At 40.2% G+C, this 15,965-nt stretch overlaps 1 protein-coding gene across 1 annotated transcript; it reads right to left on the bottom strand.

Moving 5' to 3' along the window:
* Positions 1-340: 340 nt before the first annotated feature.
* On the bottom strand, positions 341-14,298 carry LMOD2 (leiomodin 2). The gene is made up of 3 exons (XM_001365590.4): positions 13,736-14,298; positions 1,397-2,761; positions 341-839 (listed from the first exon to the last, which is right to left on the bottom strand). Exons 1-3 carry the CDS (start codon positions 14,006-14,008, stop codon positions 813-815), a joined length of 1,665 nt encoding a protein of 554 aa, XP_001365627.2. The 5' UTR covers positions 14,009-14,298; the 3' UTR covers positions 341-812.
* Between the last annotated feature and the right edge of the window lie 1,667 nt (positions 14,299-15,965).

Below are 15,965 nucleotides of genomic sequence, written 5' to 3'. Positions count from 1 at the left end.
AATATCTCTTCTAGCTCTAAATAGTATGGTTTTATGATCTCCTAAGATAATTGGATCAAAGTTTTAGATTTATAAAGGTGGGAAACAAAACCATCAAGTAGGGAGATGTACCAGAAAGCTTAGGGCCTTTCCTAACATTAGCTTCATTGTCATCAACTTTGTTCTGTTTTCTTTTCTTGAACTGACTTAAATGAATTTTTTTATCTCCTTCAAAGAACTTCTTTAAGAAAGTTTCAATCTCCAGGCAAAAGACACATTGGTGAAAGAACCGAAAATCTTTCTGGGCTTAAGACAATATAGAGAAAGAAGCAAGTGTTAATGGTATGCCAGGACCCAAGCCTTGTTTGCGTAAAAATTAAATATTTTTAATGTTCAACAGTGTTACATTCATCTGGAAAATCTGAGTATAATTCATAGAAAACCAAGACAAAACTCATCTTGGCTTTAAAAAGAAAAAAAAAACAAATTTCAAACTAATTTTATTAGGGTTGGAACCCTAAAACCCCAACACAAGCTGAGAATCCAGTACAGTTCAGGCTAATACTTAAGATAATCTTTAAATAAACTGCTACTTGCCAATAAAAATATCATTAAATAAAAAAGGTTTATTTATTTCCATATTTACAAAAGAAGGATGCTTATTTTGTAAAACTCTATTTGAGATGATATTTGGGTGCTGATATTTAGAATGGGAAAGGATGTTTCAAATTTAGTGTATTTGGGAAACTTCATAATTCAGTCCATTGAATACCACTGAACGATGCGGCATCTTCTCTGCGAAGTGATGCTTGGATTCTTCTCTAGTTCTTATTCTATCGAAGAGCCTCCGGTACTTCTACCTACAAAATAGGGGATTATTGTTCTCATTAAAACAGTACAATAATTACAATACACTATCATGTTGTGGATATTTATGGTTATTCTCTGATCAACATATAAACATACCTCCCTTTCAATAATGATGCCATTGAAAAATTGTGGGTTGTTTCAACTTTTTTGGACATTGAATTCATTCTTAAATGTATTCATTATTTAATGTCTTCATTCAATTATTTAAAAGGTGATTTTCTATGAAATGAAGAATTGATTCAAAATGTGCATTATCAGTTTGATTTATCTGTTTCAGAAACAAGCATTTTTATGTAATGGGTTTTCTTAAAACAAGGGCTTTGGGGATATGCTGGAGCTCCACATGAGTGAATAACAACAGGTATATTTCCCAACTGGAAATGTGCTCAGTGGTGTTCTACATTTCCAACTGATATGTTTGAGCTTACATACTAAAATATTTAGAATATTAAAAAGTATTTTGGGAAGTGACTTTGGTACCATCATGCAATTGAGGCCGACTCATCTGCTAATTCTGTGCCCAAATGCCAGTTCTCCAATTACTTACCCGCCTTAATTGTCTTATGCTGCTTCCCCGAATTTCATCCATGAGATTATCATGAGCTGATCTCTGTGGAGTGGAGGGTCGTGAACTTTCTTCTGCTTTCTTTTCTTGAACTGACCTTAATGAATTCTTTATCTCCTTCAATATATTGTTGGGTTGTTTTTTGATCTTTTTTCCCTTTTTCTTTTTCTGTCCATTTTGCAATGCCCTTTGGGCATTCTCTTGTTGTTTGATAACTTCTGCGATGTTTCTAGTTATTAACTTTTTCTCTGGGAGAGGAGGAGGGGGAGGAGGAGGAGGAGGTGGTAGTGGTGACATATGAGGAGGAGGGGGAGGAGGTGGAGGAGGTGGTGGTGGTGGTGGAGGAGGGGATGGAGCTGCAGGAGATGGGGGTCGACTTCTTACAGACTGGACTTTCTTAGGCAGTTTTGGAGATGACCAGGGAGAATGTCTAGGGGATGCATAAGGTGAAGATCCAGGAGTCCCCCTCTGCCAGACTTTGGTTCTGAAGTTGGATCCCCCATCATACCCTTCTTGTAGCTTTTGCTCCTGCATACGTTTCTGCCTCTGCTTGTCCATATTTCTTGTCAAAATACTCGTCATGCTCATTCTTGGTCCAGCGAGTTCAAAGTGATAACCCAGCCTCACCAGCGTTGTGTTCTCCTTCAGCAACTTGACAATCTCCATTTCCACCTGACTGCCCATGATATGCCTTTGGTTGTGAAACCGAAGTTCTGTCAGAACTGTGTTGTGTTGAAGGGCCCTCATGATCGCCAGAATCCCTTTCCCCGTGATGAAATTTGACTCGATGTTGACGCTGGTTATGTGCTGGTTGACCTTCAGCATCTCTGCAATGGCAATGGCTGCACTGTCGTCAGCCCGCGTGTTGGCCAGGTTGAATGTTTTCACCACCGTGTTGTCCTTGAGGGCTTCAGCAAAACGGGATAGATTCTGTGTTGTGATGTTTTCGATGTTGTTCAGATTGACCTCGGTGGTATCAGGGTCATTGTTCTTCACCCTTTCCAAAGCATCCTCAATAACAGTGGGATTTCCACAAGGGTGCATAGCAGTAGGTGACTCGGTGTTTCGGCCACTGTGCCCATTACTTAGGTTTATATTTTCTACTTGACTCTTAAATGTTTTTGGTTTAGGGCTATCAGAACGACTTTGTTCACAATTCAGAGTTCCCTGAAAGCCCTCCAGGACTTCAGGCTTCCTTTCTTCTTTATCTTCTTCTTCTTCTTCACTTTCTTCTTCCTCTTCTTCCTCTTCCTCTTCCTCTTCAGTATAAACCTCTTCAGAAACTTCACTGTTGCTTTCTGTAAAGATGAGTTCTTCCTCACTGTCCTCTTTGTCTTCTTCTGTACCCTACATGGGGAAGGCAAGTTATGCATAGCTCAGAAATGCTCAGAATTCACTTGCTCTACAACAACATAATAAGACAATCACTGAAGATTTAAAATAATATAACTGCATCAACTTAAACAGGAATCATGGTCAAGATTCCAATGCTAAAATATCCAATGGTACAGGCCTTTTCTTTGGTTTTACCAAGGATCCATTTCATGGACCTTTGTCTCCTGGCTCATTTATAATATATGAGATTTGACCATCCTTCAAGAACTGACATGCCAAACCCCTCCAAAAACAGAGATAAGAAGACAAAAAAAATTTAAAATAAATTAACAAACCAACTGTTGATTGTCTAAATTTAGGATGCTGTCCAAAGACTCCATGGGATTTTAAGAGCTGAGCTAAAAGCTCAAAATATGAGTATATTCCTTTTTCCATATCAGTTTAAGAGAGATTTGAAATATAACAAAGATATTGCTTTTTAATTCACTAGGCTAGAGAATGAAATTTGGGGAAAAGGCTAGTTAGGATTTTCATCAGTAGGATGTTTTATGAAGGCAAACACAAACGACTTATCAGAAAATAAGATTCATAATAAAAATATGCTTCACTTGTCTGTCATTTCATGACTTTCAAAGAACTTTTACATGAGACATTATCTCATTTGTCCTTTGTCATAGGTGAGGGATAAAAGCTTATCAGCCCAATTTTATGGATTAGGAAACTGAGACTTATAGTGACTTGCCCAAGAATGTTGAATAAGATCTAGTTTTGGAGACAGTCCAATGCCCTTTTCACCATGCTATAGTTTCTCATTTCATTATGCCACTAGTATGGTGGTTAATGCTTTGAGGGATACAAAAAAAGGCCAAGTCATGACTTCAAGACAAAGATAGGTTTTGTTATAGTTTTCTTAGTCCTTGGGGTAAAATATGTGTATATACATATGCATATATATATATATGCATATGTATATACACATACATAAATCAATATCATCCACCAAGCCATTATTATCTTTTATCAATTATCTTTAAAAAAAGTGCTCAGGGACATCTAGGTGGGTCTCTAGATAGGGAGTCTTGAAAACAGGAGGTTCTGGGTTCAAATCTAGTCTCAGACACTTCATAGATGAGTTTCTGTGGGCAAGTCACTTAACCCCAATTGCTAAGCCCTTTCTGCTCTTCCACCTTCAAATTAATTCTTATATTAATTTCATAGAGAAAGGTAAGAGTTAAAAAACCCAAGCACTCAAAACTAATGTATTTCTCATTTGTTTATATGGAAATCATAGGAAAAAGACTCAGAAAGTTTGACACACTTGACAAAATAAATTCTTGAATTCAGATGTATGTGCTGTAAGAGTGAAAATGATGAGACTGGCCATAAATTAATAATTTTATTCATCAAAAGTAGTAGAAGAAAAATATGGAAAACTAGAGATATATAAAAGGTACTTCCATTGTTGCTCCATTTAGCTTGTGGCTGCCATTAGGACCCCCTAGCCACATTACACAGTCAAGTCCAGTTAGCAACAAACATGGAAGAGAGTGAAATTCACTCTTGCCTCAGTTTATCAAAATTTCTCTCCATCCACTAATTCTTAGAGTCACATCTCGGAAGCCAACGATGGCTTTCTATTTTGCCTTTGCCGCCCAGGGGGGCAATCTTGGGGGCATTGCAGGGGAGATTACCCAGCCCCCCGACTCATGATCTCTTGACTCTATTCCTGCCTTATTCCGGCTGCTATTCTATCCTTCTGACTCAATTCACCCAATGATTCCCTTTACACAGTCCTGGACTCCAGGTCAAATAGTCAGCCGGAGATGAGGTCAAGTGTATGTCCCCAGGAGAGGGAGGAAGAGTAAATTTCCTTTACAGAGTGCTGAGATTGCACTGTTTCATTTTGATCCCGACCTAACCTATGATTTCATCAGTATCTGGAGTTCTCCATTAAAAAAAAAAATCTATCTATCTAAATGTACACACACACACACACACACACACTTTTTTTTTTTTCAGGAAGGAAGTGTAGAGCTTGTCCCCAAAGTCTTAATGCACTTTTAAGCTACCAAAGTTTCACTAAGACTTGGAACATTGTATTTGTGGTTTTTGAGAGTTTCCTGGGACATTAAAGAGATTAAATACAGAGGCAGTTAAGTTGCACAATAGATATAGTGCTGTGCCTGGAGTCAGGAAATTTGAGTTCAAATTTAGCCTCAGACCCTAGCTCTGTGACCCTGTGTATACATTGCCTGCCTTAATTTCCTCAGATGTAAAAATGGAGCTAATAGTAGCACCTACCTCATAGGGTTGTTGTGAGGATCAAATAAGATAGTGTGTGTAATGCTCCTAGCACAATGCCTGGCACATAGTGGGTGCTTAATAAATGTTTATTCCATTCCATTTCATGAGACTTGCTCATAGTCACATTGCCAGTGTGAGTGTGTCAGGGGGAGGACTTGAACTAAGGTCCTTTCTATTGCCAGGCACAGAACTCTATCCGTTATCTTTTCAGTTCAGTTCAACTTTTCCATTACAATGCTCAGAACTTTTAAGTTTTGGGGAAGCTAGGTGGATCAGTGGATGGAAAGCCAGTCCTAGAGATGGGAGGTCCTGGGTTCAAATTTAGTGTTGATTCTAAGACAAAGTAAGGCTTAAAAAATAATCTTTAAGTTCTTTACAGGACAGTGCATAGAAATAAGTTTTAAACCTGTCAAAATTTCCCTTGTCTCTAAACATTTCTTCTGTACTTTACCACTCAGAAAATCCCCAGAGGCCTGGCTCTGAACCCTTTAAACTTCTTTCCTGGAATGATGCTCCTGTTTAATGTTTATCAAATTCTCAGTCATGAAGGAGATCCCTTCTCTGCTCTCATCTAAGCCTCAGATGCGGTGCTTCCACAGCAGGGCTTCTATAACAGTCAGAACAGCAGAACTTTGGCCCCAAAGTTCAAAGTGCTTTATTTCCATCCCTTTGCTTGCAGATCTGGTCTCTGTTCACCTTTCATCTTTTGAGAAAAACTTTAAATCTTACCAATGGGGGAAAACAATCTGATATTCAACGGAATCCAATCCAGTAAACATTCATTAAGCACCTTCTATGTGTCAGGCATTAATTTAGTATGGAAAAGGATCAGTGATTATAGAAATTCATTAATTATACAAATTATATGCTTCTGTTGTTCAAGATAGAGAGATACAGAATAAGATATCAAAGGTGGACAGTAAGTCCCCAAAAGAGGATTCATTCTTTAATTCAATATATGCTCACCATATAAACACAATGTACAAGGCATTCGTGACGAGGTATTTTGAGAGATAAAAAGAAAAAGAAGGCATTGTCAAAGCTCTAATGGAAATTTAGTAGATATTTTCATGGCTACTTCTCTGGGCCCCAGATTGTTGCTAGGGACAAAAGCAACAACAACATTCCTTGCTTTCACTGTTCCCTTCTGTGTCTGTGCCTTGCTCTTTATCTCCATAAAAATTCTGGTTTTTTGTTGTAAATTATTTGGATTCCATCTATCCTATTCCTGAGGATACACCAGAAGACTTATGGTCAAAGTCTTCCACAGATGTAGGCCTACTGAAATCAGCTACTCCAATAATAGTGAGAATCATGGAAGGACAGTTCCTTGTGTTCCTCAATACCCTTTGAGTAAAGAAGCTATAGATGGGATAAGACCTATGATTGAGTCCCTGATTCAACAAGGGATCACAATACCATGTTTCTCAGAATATAATACGCCCATACTTCCAATAAAAAAGCAAAAGCTGAATCAAGATGGCGGAATTGTCTACAGATTCATACAGGATTTGAGAGCTGTAAACGATCATGTAATAAAGATACATCCTATAGTACCCAGTCCAGCTGCTATAATCTCATCCATCCCAAGTCAAGCAAGATATTTCACTGTAGTAGATTTATATTCAGCATTTTTCTCAATTTCAATCCATGAAGATTCTCAAAAGATCTTTGCTTTCACATGAGAGAATTCCATGCAAGATAGAAAATCTGCAAACACATTATAAAAGCAAGGACAGACCTTGCAAAGTTGACATGATTCAATAAAGTTAAAGAAAGATGTTTCTTTCATAATAGACAATATTCAGCCATTTTACAGAGTTAAAGATGTGACTGAAAATTCATCTTGGCCATTTGGAAAATAACAAAGTTTTATTTTAACTATGTTTTAATTATTGTAACAGTTAGAGGAACAACAGTTCGTGCTTTTAACAGCAATCTTTTTCCATGGATCACATGCCATGAGTCATAAAAACAACATTCTCCAAAATATTGAAGCTGAGGCGCACCAAAGGGCAATAGAAAGATACGTGGAGGACATGAGCACCCTGCCACACATTACAAAGGAGGAATTAGGTACCAGTAGTGTAAAGACAGGCATGATGGAAAAAGGAGATGGGTGGTAATGTGGCAAGAACAAGGGATAACTGAAGGACAGTCCACATTGGTATCCTTGAGATGTCATGACAACAGAATGCCCTCAGCATGCTGGGCTAACTTCTAGGAGAGTAGATATAAAAGTTAGATGAGAGGATCAGATGTGGCTAGGCTACAATCTCTGTCATCTATGATTAGATCACAGATTCATGGGAGTATTTTATTAACAGGTAGAGAAAAGGTCAGTTCAGTGAAAAAAGAGCACTGAATATGTGAAGCATTTTAAAATTTCTTTAAGGGAAATGATATAATATATGTATATGTGTGAGCATGAAAAGCTACATATAAAAATACTCATATATGTGCATGTGCACATATTGGTATGCACACATACATATATACACAAATACCTATATGTATATACATGCATATACATGTATGTGTGTATATATACATTTGTATATAAAATGTGTGTGCATACATGCCCCCTGGGATATTGGACTCTGGGATTAGGGTTCTCATCCTGGCTCTGTCATTATCTATATTCTTCAAGCTAATATCCCTAGACCTCATTTTTCTCCTTGTAAAATGAGTAGGTAGACTAGGAAAGCTCTACGTTACCTTCCAGCTCTAACTATCAAACCTGATTTCATCAGTCACGATGACATTAAAGAAGAAGCATTACCATCTGCTTTTTCTGCTACACTCTAAGGATTATGGGACCTTTCCATCTGAATTCCAATTGAAGCTTTCCACAAGTGTTATCTCCCATTAGACTGTGTCCTCTTGGACAGCAGGAGCTAACTTATTTTTCTATTTTTACCCCAGTATTTATCACAGGTGTTGAGTACTCATAAGTGCTTAATACATTTTCCTTCCATCATTCATTTAGGGAGAGAGGACACAGAGGCTCAATTCCTTCATCTCTAAAAGAGGAAGTTGAACTAAATCATCTTGGAGGTCCCTCTGGTCTTAACTCCTTTGATTCTATGATTTAATGAGTCTATTCTGGTAGGGACAATGACTTGCTAGCTTCCTGCAACAGCTATTGATTTGATTTCTATGGTGAGTGTTGGATTGGGGGGTCTTGGATTGGGGAGGTCTTGGATGGGGAGAGTTTTGGATGGGGGGCACATCATGGTCTTCACTATAGCTCTGTCACCTGGTCTATAGTCTGACCTTCATAATGTTGTGATGTAGACTTTGTGTAGGGTGGGTAGCTGCAAAACCAGAAATGAGAATTCCAGATGAAAGTGGGGGCTCCTGTGAAGGCAGCAATTTCAAGGATAGTAGAAAAGGGGAGCTAGAAAGAATCATCTGGAATTTTGTGCCTATTTCTAGGCTCCATTCTGAATTTACAGAAAGATGTCAGAAAATGGGTTAATCTATTGACACCACTGACCTCAGGTCCTGAATTGTATGACCAGAAGTGTGACTTAAAATTAGAATAAGAAAGTGTTTTCCCAGAAAAATATATCCTTAATCAGTTGACCTTTTTTTTTTAAACCCTTTTTTCCATCTTGGAGTCAATACTGTGTATTGGCTCCAAGGCAGAAGAGTGGTAAGGGCTAGCAATGAGGGTTAAGTGACTTGTCCAGGGTCACACAACTGGGAAGTGTCTGAGGTCAGATTTGAACCTAGGACCTCCCATCTCTAGGCCTGGCTCTCAAACCACTGAGAGCTACCCAGCTGCCCCCAGTCAGTTGACCTTTTTAAGATAGACACAGACATACACATTTTAAACATCCTTGAAATTAGGTCAGATGTACAATACATATGGCGACAACTGAGTTCTCATCGCCTTGGCTCCTGTCTGTAATGGCTGATGGGAAGCAAAGATACCCTTCTATGAAGGTATCATTAGCAATGGGCAGGGGCAGGGAAAGAGAGAATCTGTCACTTGTTTGTATCTGTTTTATACAACAAGGCCCAGGGCACTGTGGTCTGCCCCGTGGAAACAACCACTTCCAAGAGAAAGCAGGAGAAGAGTTGCCCAAATAGTGAGAGTAAGTTAAAACCTGGATGTTCACTCACACACACACACACACACACACACACACACACACACACACACACACACACAGGTAGCTTTTATACTGGGTCATTTTTGGAACTCCAGATTCAGTAGACTGAAAGAAGATCATTTAAGAGAGATTGTTATTGCTTGGTACTTGTCAAAGTCTAACAATAGCCTGGGAACAGAAGAGAGCATTAGAAGAAAATGATGGAACAAGTCACTGTCCTTGCTGGATAGCCCCACACTACTTAATCTGTATCACATTCAAGCTACTCTCCGCCCCTACTTGACTGCTGAATTCCTACCAGCTTTTAAAGCCCAACTTCATTTCCATCTCCTTTTGAGAGCCTTTGAGAGGTAGTGTAGTGTAAATGGAATGAACAGTGTATTTGGAATCAAAATATCTGGTTTTGAGACCTGGCCCCGGCGTCTACTTAGCTGGATGATTGCTCTCAAGTCACTTTTTCTCTTTGACTCATTTTCCTCATCTGAAAGTTAGGATATTTGATTCTACAGAGCAAGTGAACAATACTCTCATTGTTGTTCTTGTTCAGTTGTATCCAACTTTTCCTGATCCCATTTTCTTTGCCAAGATACTAGAGCAGTTTGCCACTTCCTTATTCAGCTCCTTTTACAAATGAGGAAACTGAGGCAACAGGATTAGGTGACTTGTCCAAGGTCACACAGCTAAGAAGTGTCTGAGGACAGATTTGAACTCAGGAAGAAGTCTTCCTGACTACAGAATGGTAATTATTTTTCCTCCAAAGAGTTCATCCTTTTTTTTTTCACTTTTGCTTTTCTCTAATGCACTCACCTTAAAATATTATCTGTTGTGGTTATTTGTGTGGGCCATATCATCCAACTTAGACTGTAAACTACATGAGGGAAGTGAACAAGTACTATCTTCACTTTCTAATCTCTTCTTGTACCAACACAGTGCTCTAAATAAATTAGAGTCCTACCTGGATTCTTACCTGTCATGGCTGAGAGAAGGCAGACAGACCTTCCTATGAGACTATCACTAGCAATGGGCAAGGAGAGAAAAAGACAAAATATGCCACCTGCCTGCTTCCATTTTAAGTAGCAACATCCAATAAGGTCTAGAAGTAAGGAGAGTCATCCCCTTTTAAACCACCACTTCCAAAAGAAATAGCAGAATAAGAGTTGTCAAAATGGGGAGAATCAATTAAAATTAGGATGTTTACATAAGAAAAAAATAATGCCAATTAAATTGTTGAATTGAATTAAATGTATGAAATATGGAAGGACCCTGAAAAAAGTAAATCTTATTCTTCTTCTTTATTCCCATTTGCAAAAGTCTTCTAATTTAAATAAATCTATCATTCCTAAATAAACTTATTCTCCTCATTATATTTTTAATCACTTAAAAAAATCCCTCACCTTCCATCTTAGAATCAAAACTATATATTGATTCCAAGACAGAAGAGCAGCAAGGGCTAGGAAATGGGGGTTAAGTTACTTGCCCAGGGTCACACAGCTAGGCAGTATCAGAGACTAGACTTGAACCCAAGACTTCCCATCTCTGGGCCTGGCTCACAATCCACTGAGCCACCTAGCTTCCCTCTTTTCGATCACTTCTAACAATTATTTTCCATGCCCTAATGAAAGTAATAGGCAAACTGCTTTTCTATGTCAAGGTATCCTTTTTTATTACCTGCTTTTGTTGTTGTTATTGAGTCATTTTTCAGTTATGTCTGACCTTCCATGACCCTGATTAGGGTTTTCTTGGCAAAGATAGTGGAGTGTTTTGCCATTTCCCTCTCTAGTCCATTTTATAAATGAGGAACCTGAGACAAACAGGATTAAATGACTTGCTCAGGGTCACACAGCTGCTCTCTGAGGACAGATTTGAACTCAAGAAAATAAGTCTTCCTGACTCTAGGACTGGAACTCTGTTTACTGTGCCATCTAGCTGCCCTACAATGATTATACAGAGCTATTAAAGATAAAAAATAATACTCTTCCCCCCCCCCCCTTTTTTTAAACAATCAGGAAACCACAAGAATAGAAGGCTATGGGTCCTGCTCTTTTATCTACTCCTAAATCCCATCCATGTATTGTTTTCCCATCACAGACTCCTTTATTGCCATTTGCTCTACCTCTTGGCTCTCATCACCTCCATGAATCCTATGAATGTGCTTTGGCATAATATCCTAGATAAGAGATTTGCAGTTACATTTGTTTCTCTTATTGCTATGTTTGTAAAAGAATGCTTATGGGTTACCTATAAGGAGAGTGATAATCTGGGCAAGTGATACATTCTAGCCTCTGTAAATAGGTTTCTTCCTCTTCACACCCCCAAATATCAACTCAACTGCTTGCCGTTCCATCATTATAGCTTTGTTCCTTTGAGTGTGGAAGTTTTTGCTTTGAAAAATTCCAGAGCTCTCACTGTTCTATTAAATATAAACTGATGTTGGTCAGCAGCTAAGTGCTTTGCACAGATAAATTGACAGTGAGTGTAGGACAAGATTGGACAAAGGACAAGACTAGAGAAGGGGGGACCTGGGAGAGGGACGATGCCAGGAAAGTAGAAAGGGGGCACAGATACAGAAAGGAAGAGTGTACCACAGCAAAACTTTTCTTCTTTCAAAATTTTGTCTGTTGCTCAGCATGGGTGTACCATTTCCAAATCATATCCCTTGTGCCGTATCTGCCCACTTTTGCCTAAAGAATGGATTTAGTTTCACATCAGTGTGTCCATCCTCACCCCGTGACTGCCCCTAAGTAAGTGTGATGTGCTATACTTAGATGCTGATCCAGGTATTGTTGCCTGTCACTCTTGATCTGGCTACCAAAGGACTTCCCTCTCCAGATCTGTTCATTCCTAATGCTTCACAGAGCATACTAGTGTGATAACTAAGGTCAGCATCTCCTCTTCCTTCCCGGAACTCTGGCCATTCCTCACATGTGATGACAGACCCACCGATAGTTCTCTGACTTATTTTTTTTTCCAATGGGGGCGATGAAATTGCACACATCCACCCACATTCTCTAGCCCTCTTGACCCAAGAAATCGGCTGGCCAGAGTTAGAAAAACAATGGGAATGGAGCTCATAGGCTCAGACAGAGATCAAAGCTGTGCCAGTTATAGTCTTGTGTACTCTTGTTAGCACACTGTTGTCCAGTTAAGCTAAAATACCACTGTCATTGTTGAGTTGTGTCCAATTCTATGTGATTTTTGTCAATGGGGTTTTCTTGGCAAAGATAAAGGAATGGTCTGCCATTTCCTTGTGCAGTGTGTCTCCATTTTATCCATGAGGAACTGAGGCAAATAGAGGTTAAGTGACTTGCCCAGGGACACAGAGCCAGATTGGAACTTAGACCTCCTTCCTGAGTCCAGCCCCTGTACTCTAAAGCCCTGAAAAGCCACTAGTGTCCACCAAAGCCTTGATGGAAACCAGGTATAAATCAGGAAGAGATAAGCCCATACTTGCCTGTTCTTTCCTGCCTCATTCTTTTTTTTTATTAGCATGCTGAAGCTCTAGGAGTGGTGTTGGAACATGCCAGCCTCACCCCACCCCTGGAGTAGCCAGAATGGCCTTGGGCTGAGCCAGTCCTGCCATGGCTGGATTCTTAATAGCCTTGTGATGCATTGCAACAGATGTGCCTTGTCCATATCTTCTCATTCAGTATGCCCTAATGGGGATATTATCTAAGAGTCACTCTGTTAGTACACTGGCTGACTGACTGTTGGCTCAGGTCACTTGGTTTTTATATCACTCTGCCTGAGCTCAGCTTCCAGAAAGAGACTTAGAGTGGGAGAGCTCCAAGGGGCTTTGGGGATTACCTAGCCCAACAGTGGTGGGTGGGGAAGTTGGAACTCTAAAAAGCTTTGTTAAATGACTTATCCAAGATCTGCCAGTTGTTTAGTGACAGGCCCAGGACAAAAAACCAGATTACAGCTCTTTCTAGTACAGCTCATTGCCTGGCCCAGTTGTCTATAAATTCAAGAGTCAGTCATTTCTATATGTTCCCTAGAGTGATGGTCCCTCCTGTTTCCCCCTAAACATGCCCTCTGGTTTTGTTTGTCAAAACCTCTTTATCCTCCTTCAAATTCAAGTTTACTGAACAGGGCTATTCTCAGACCTCTGCCTTACTAACACTGGGCATATTTCCTTGGTCTCAGGCAATGGCTGCATATATATATATATATATATATATTTTTCCCCCCTATGGCTATCATCATTATCTCTCCATCTGTGGGAAGGAACTAATCAATGAGCCAGTTTCACAAAGAGGCACTTGTTGAGGTGAATAATAACATACTACAGGCTTTTAGTTCACACTGGCTAAAGCTTAAAAAATAAACAAAGTGACCATCTCAGTTGTCTATTACTTTTCGATGATGGCTAGCTCCTTCTCTATGAAGAACAGAATTCCTGCCTTAGACGATAGCGCCCTTGTTTCCATCTAAGAGATTTTCTAGTCCCTGAGAAACAGACGGCCACAAGGAAGTAACAGATATAAATGGAAGAGTTCGAAAAAAAGAATAAGGAGTGCCCAGAGTGCCTAGGCGAGAGCGCCTGTGGTGGGATCCTACGTACCTTCTCGCTCTCCCCTAGTCTCTCTTTCTCCAGAAGCTTTTTGGTCTCTTTCTCCCAGTAGGCCATCAATGCCTCTCTGCTGAATGTCCCAGTAGGGGTTTTCTCTGTCAGACTCTTTTGCCTTAGTCCCACTGGTAGGTTGCGACTGGGTTCAATATCTTCGAGCTCTCTCTCCAGTTCCTTCAGCTCCTCGGCTGACAGTGAAGCAAGGAGTTCATCCTCATCGATGGATTCATATTTACTTAGTTCTCTTCTGTAGCCAAAGGTAGACATGGCTGCGTTTGTCAGACGAACAGAACACTTGCAGAACCAGGCATTCAAGGCAGCCCGAGGCAGGCAGGGACGCAGGCAGTTGGGCTGGCTGGCTTCTTTGGTCAGCAACTGGTTCTCCGAGTGGCTGCGATATCCTTTTAAGAGTAGTGATACAGGGTTATGACAATGCAGAGAGGGGTGAAAGCATGGGCTGTTTTAAGCATCAGACGTCAGCCAGACATCTGAACACAAAGAATGTCTCATCAGTGGTGGTTGGAGGTCTTGAAAGCAGGGAGGGGGGATTATTCCCATACTGACCAATGCCATATTTAACTCAGCTTGACAGTAGAGAGACGGTGCTCGCCCATCTATCGGAGAGAGGAGGAACACACGCTAAAGAAAGGGAAAGGCAAAGGAGGTCCCCTCACTTTGAAGTCAAACGGGAGGAAGAACTTTATTTTGAGAACTGACCACCACTGCCACCACAACTATTTTCATGTTGTCCTAAGGGAGGAGGGTTGAAAGTGACCTTGCTATGGCCACAACAATCTGTTGATAGTTGTCACAGGTCCCCTGTGTTTTCACACACACTCTTGAGACAATGGACGATTTGGTTTTCGATCTAGAATCCCTTTAAGGAGTTTCTAATAAAAGCTATTTGCCCAACGAAATTCCAAAGCATTACTAAAATGACTACGTTCACTTTAAAGTGATTTTTTTTGGAGAGAGGGACCAGAATTTAAGGTATGTGATTTCAAATAGGTAGGAAATCTCCTGTGAGGAAATTCCCTTCCCGATACAGATTCTGTAATTTAAAATTAATCTCTAATTTAAACTTGTGGAGAGCTGCCTAGGGCATTGAGGGGTTAAGTGACTTGTCGGGGTTATACAAGGGGTAGTAGTTAAACCCAAACAACTCCCAGACTCCAGAGCCAACTCTTCATCCACTACACCATATTTGCCTCTTACATAAGTGATTTTATGAATATTTAAAATAATGAGAACTCTTCTCTGGTGTGGAAATTAAAGAGAAGCCAATTTTTTCCAGACCCAGGTAGGGAACTCCTGATATGGAACTTCCCTCCCCCTATATAACTCCCGTGTGATTTAAAATCTGAGAAAGATGAGTGGGGGTCCCGCAAGGTTAAGTGATTTATTTGCTCATGGCCACGCAGATAATATAGGTTAATGGCAGGACTTTCTGACGTCATGTCTGGTCCTGTAGGAACTTCTCTGTAGGAGTATGATATTTGGGGGAATCATCTAAAACTGGGAATGTTAACGCTATATAATGGCAGGCACGTGAAGCTAGTTGAATCAAATCATAGCCGAGTTGTGCTAATTCCTTCCTTTATGTTGTGGTAGGAGAGCGGTTTCCTGACATAGCTTTCTCCCCACACCTAACCCCCTCTCGGCCCCAGCTTCTCTAAGCCCCTTCCCCGTGAAGTGTCCTCCCTTCACAAAATCTGATTGGCCCCAGTTTTTTCTGACACAGCTTCCTGGCCTAGAGCCAATAAAAACCCAAGCCATATGGCCCCCTGGCTCCTCAGACTTGGTGGGTGCCCAAGACCATGTGAGTGGCTGCATCCTGATGACTGACTGACCAGCCGGGCTCCAGATGGAGATGAGAGGGGCTGCTTCAAGACAAGCTAAGTGCCTCCCTATCCTTGCTGTATGTCCTTGTGTTTGAGCAAAGTAAACCTTCTTTGTTCCATGTTTAGTGACTCAGGAGTGGCTCATTTCATCCCAGCAGTGAATCTGAGCTAAGAGGGTACTGGTTTTAGAATCATGCCGACAACATCCAAATAATGTTATCCTTGAGTTCCCATGTATTGTTGGTTGAAATGAAACATCCACTTAAAATCCAGTTTCAAAGTGAATGACTATACAAGTGCCCCCAACTTTGCCTCAACACGACCACTTGGTTTTTCATATTTGTCTATCTTTTCATGGTAATTTTAGAAAATATTGTGTGTAC

The sequence above is a fragment of the Monodelphis domestica genome, chromosome 5 (assembly GCF_027887165.1).
Source record: "Monodelphis domestica isolate mMonDom1 chromosome 5, mMonDom1.pri, whole genome shotgun sequence".
NCBI classification, from domain to species: Eukaryota; Metazoa; Chordata; class Mammalia; order Didelphimorphia; family Didelphidae; genus Monodelphis; species Monodelphis domestica.
This window is presented reverse-complemented; position numbering and strand designations above follow the sequence as displayed.

Excerpts from the sequence above, each read along its gene's own strand:
- LMOD2 (XM_001365590.4), bottom strand. The coding sequence starts at position 14,008 with ATGTCTACCTTTGGCTACAGAAGAGAACTAAGTAAATATGAATCCATC. Across the intron at positions 2,762-13,735 it reads GACTAGGGGAGAGCGAGAAG|GGTACAGAAGAAGACAAAGA; the intron begins GTACGTAGGATC and ends TTCCCCATGTAG. Across the intron at positions 840-1,396 it reads GCATAAGACAATTAAGGCGG|GTAGAAGTACCGGAGGCTCT; the intron begins GTAAGTAATTGG and ends CCTATTTTGTAG.